Genomic DNA, 3,790 nt, shown 5'->3' with positions numbered 1-3,790 from the left:
ACAGCAAATGAACTCCAGATGCATGAGCCAGTATGTGCATCTGGCTTTACATGGGTACTGGAGAATTGAACCCAGATCATTGGGCTTTGTAAGCAAGTGCCTTACACATTAAGCCATCTTTGCAGCCCTGAATACCTAGATTTTAAAACAAGTTTTACATGGCTTAATTGATATATATTAAACATCTCATATTTAAAATTCATAATTTGGTAAGTTTTGATTTGATTTGCATATGTAAACAATGATGAAAATATATCTGCACACAAAGTTTCCTTGTTCTTTGGTAAGTTTTTTTACACACCTTCCATATATTCCCTCCAAGGACAAACACTATATGCTATATGACTGTTTGCTAATTCACACTTTGGTGTGTGTTCATGTGTGTGAATATGTGCATGCCACACATACACATGAATGTCAGAGACAAATACCTTGGGTATTTGTCCTAATCTTCCAACTTGTTTGAGGTAAGCTCTCTCATGATTCAGTGCTCCTTTTGCCAGAATAGTAGCTTATGAGGCATGCTGAGAATACCAATAAGCACTGCAGTGTGACTTTTGATGAGGATTCTGGGGATCTGAACACAGATGTTGATGCTTGTATACCAAGCACTATATGCACTAAATTAGCTCCTCAGCCCCCTGATTCACATTTTCTATAAACATGGGAAAATATATAAGTAGAATCCAAGATTATTTATTTTACTTAGTGTAGCATTTATAGCTCATATTTATCATGAGCATATAAAGAATGACTACTTGGGATTGCTGAGTGCTATTCCATTGCACATGTGTGCCATATTCATTTAGTCAGCAGATAGGGAGCATTAAGTTGTTTCCATTTTGTCTAATAAAGTTGTTATGAATATTTGCATTTAAATTTTCCTATGACTTTGATATTTGTATTTTCATGAAACTTACTTTGTGAGCAGAATAGGTACAAGTTAGTAAAAGTTCTATTTGTAATTAACAGTAAAAATCATGTTTGAGACTTTGGTCAAAACCACTATAATATTGGTTTCTTCCAATTGGCTCATGATGTTCTATAAATGCACTAAATTTCTGATTAATATTCAACCATGTCCTCTATTAAATATTGAAAGTAAAATTGAAATATTTAATAATAATTTTATTTTTTTCCATGTAGTTCTGTCTAAGTTTGTCACACATATATTAAGGTTTGTATAACATCAGTTGTATGTGTCCCAATTAAATGAGCCCTTTTCAACAAAAATAATTTAACTTATTTTTTTGTTTTAATTTTTTATTTATTTATTTGAGAGCAACAGAGAGAAAGACAGATAGAGGGAGAGAGAGAGAATGGGCGCACCAGGGCTTCCAGCCTCTGCAAACGAACTCCAGACGCGTGTGCCCCCTTGTGCATCTGGCTAACGTGGGACCTGGGGAACCGAGCCTCGAACCGGGGTCCTTAGGCTTCACAGGCAAGCGCTTAACTGCTAAGCCATCTCTCCAGCCCTAATTTATTTTTAATAAGATTATTTCCCATGAAATACAGTTTGCTTGTCATTAAGATAGCCATTGAAAAATTCTATTTGGTTGCTATGTATTTTCAACTATTCTGAAAAAGAATGTTGTTTACATAGCCTTTATTTATGTATTGGGTTAATTCAATCCAAGCAAGATGACATCCTCTCCAGTGGCATTCATTATGTAATCTGTTACTTTTCTTTGTTCACCTGTTCTTTGCCCATAGTTTTTATATTCATAGTTGTATGTTAGGTAATATAAATTTAATTAATGCATTTATTTTTAATATTTTTATTTGTTTATTTGAGACTGACAGAAAGAAGCAGAGAGATAGATGGAGGGACACAGAGAGAAAATGGGTGCATCAGGGCCTCCAGCCACTGCAAACTAACTCCAGACACAGGCACCACCTTGTGCATCTGGCTTACATGGATCCTGTGGAATCGAACCTAGGTCCTTTGGCTTTTCAGGCAAGTGCCTTATCCACTAAGCCATCTCTCCAGCTCAAGAAATATAATTATTGAATTTCTGAGTGAAAAAAAAATGAAGGAAATTGCCATACTACAGGAACATACTTTTTATAAATGAAGTTAAATTTTTTCATAAAAACAACTTCACTAAGGGGATCTCTACTGAAATAGATGGCCTTTGTCAAAGGAAGTTTTAAATTTTCTTTAACGAAGATGAAGGCATAGGAAGACTGATGGGGGTAACTTCCTCCTGAGGACAGTTTTTTAGGTTTCTAGACATCAAGTTTTTCCTTTGGGATTCACACAGTACCTTTTAAATCTTTCCATAGCATTTTTAATCTCTTTATTTCTCAATGTATAAATGGCTGGATTTAGGAGAGGTGTGAAAACAGAGTAAAACACAGCAAGAAACTTGTCTATCCAGATGATGTTGAGAGGCCACACATAGAGGAAGATGCAGGGCCCAAAGAATAGCACCACCACTGTGATGTGGGCTGTGCAGATAGAGAGAGCCTTGGAAGCACCTGCTTTAGAGCTTTTGAAGACAGTAAGAAGAATATGTGAGTAGGATGTGAGCAAGAGGATAAAAGGAATTATGGCCACAATCCCACAATTAACATTCATGAAAAATTCCACCTTATAGAGATCCATGCAGGCTAACTTGACTACCAATGGTCTATCACAGAAGAAGCTGTCTATTTCCTGGGGACCACAAAATGGCAGGGGCACAATCACAATAAGCTGACTTATGGCATGCACAATGCCAATGGCCCAGGCAGCCATTATCAACCCAATACACTTGTGCAAGCTCATAATGGTGAAGTAGTGGAGTGGCTTGCAGATGGCCACGTAGCGGTCATAGGCCATTACCACCCGAAGCACCATCTCTAGTGCTGCAATAAATTGGGAAAGGAAGATCTGGGACATGCAGCCTGAAAAAGAAATGGTCTTGATCTCCCTGAAAAAGTCCATAAGCATCTTAGGAGTGGTGTTGGAGGAAAGCCACATGTCCACAAAGGACAAGTTGGCCAAGAAGAAGTACATAGGTGTATGGAGATGGCCATCGATGATTATTAAGGTTATGATGATGATATTTCCAGGTACAATAATCAGGTAGAGCAGAAAGAATATTGCGAAGAGCAAAATGTGAATATTTTGTGAGTGACCAAGTCCAAGAAGCACAAATTCTGACACTACAGATTGATTTCCTCCATCCATTTCCTTAATTGGGTCTTCTGAAATACCCTAGAGATGACAGACAAACAACTGATTATTGGGATGAGAAAGTGTGCTTAGGTTTTAGAATTCATTATTCACATTGAAATTTAGTTCTCCATTTTGGAACTAAAAGTATAATTATGAAGAAAATCATTGTCACATATATAGGGTGATGCCCCTAGATGAGACTAAATGGCAAAGATGGGCTTTCCATGAACAGACCCTGAAGTAAAACTACTATACAGGTAGTTTATAATGAGTGTACTCTTCTCGCAAGAAGGAGTAAGGAAACAGGGCTTCCTTGAACAGCTAGCCCCCATCTCACTCTTCTGGGATGATTATTTTAGCAACTTAGTGTCTGTCTTTTCACATTTGTAGTTATTCCCTAATTTGTGTACATATAAGCACATTAAATAAAGGGCACGATATGAAACAAAACAAGCAGGACTGCAAAGAGAAATGCTAACAAAAGGTCACAGTGTCACCATGAAGGTAGCTTCTGTCCTTTATTCTTGTAATACAGTCTGAGTGGAGCAATGTCACCTGTTGTATGAAATACAAAATGTTTTCAAATACAGTGGTCCCCTTAGCTATAGTTTCTCCTTCTACTTTTTC

At 37.2% G+C, this 3,790-nt stretch overlaps 1 protein-coding gene across 1 annotated transcript; it reads right to left on the bottom strand.

Moving 5' to 3' along the window:
• Positions 1-2,236: 2,236 nt before the first annotated feature.
• On the bottom strand, positions 2,237-3,178 carry LOC101597459 (olfactory receptor 4F4-like). Its single transcript, XM_004670126.2, has one exon. The coding sequence runs from the start codon at positions 3,173-3,175 to the stop codon at positions 2,237-2,239; it is 939 nt and encodes a 312-aa protein (XP_004670183.2). The 5' UTR covers positions 3,176-3,178.
• Positions 3,179-3,790: the final 612 nt, after the last annotated feature.

Source organism: Jaculus jaculus, chromosome 8 (assembly GCF_020740685.1).
Source record: "Jaculus jaculus isolate mJacJac1 chromosome 8, mJacJac1.mat.Y.cur, whole genome shotgun sequence".
Classification (NCBI taxonomy): Eukaryota; Metazoa; Chordata; class Mammalia; order Rodentia; family Dipodidae; genus Jaculus; species Jaculus jaculus.
The sequence above is the reverse complement of the archived record's forward strand: the minus strand, read 5'-3'. Positions and strand labels throughout refer to the sequence as shown.

Coding starts and splice junctions, on each gene's coding strand:
- LOC101597459 (XM_004670126.2), bottom strand. CDS start 3,175: ATGGATGGAGGAAATCAATCTGTAGTGTCAGAATTTGTGCTTCTTGGA.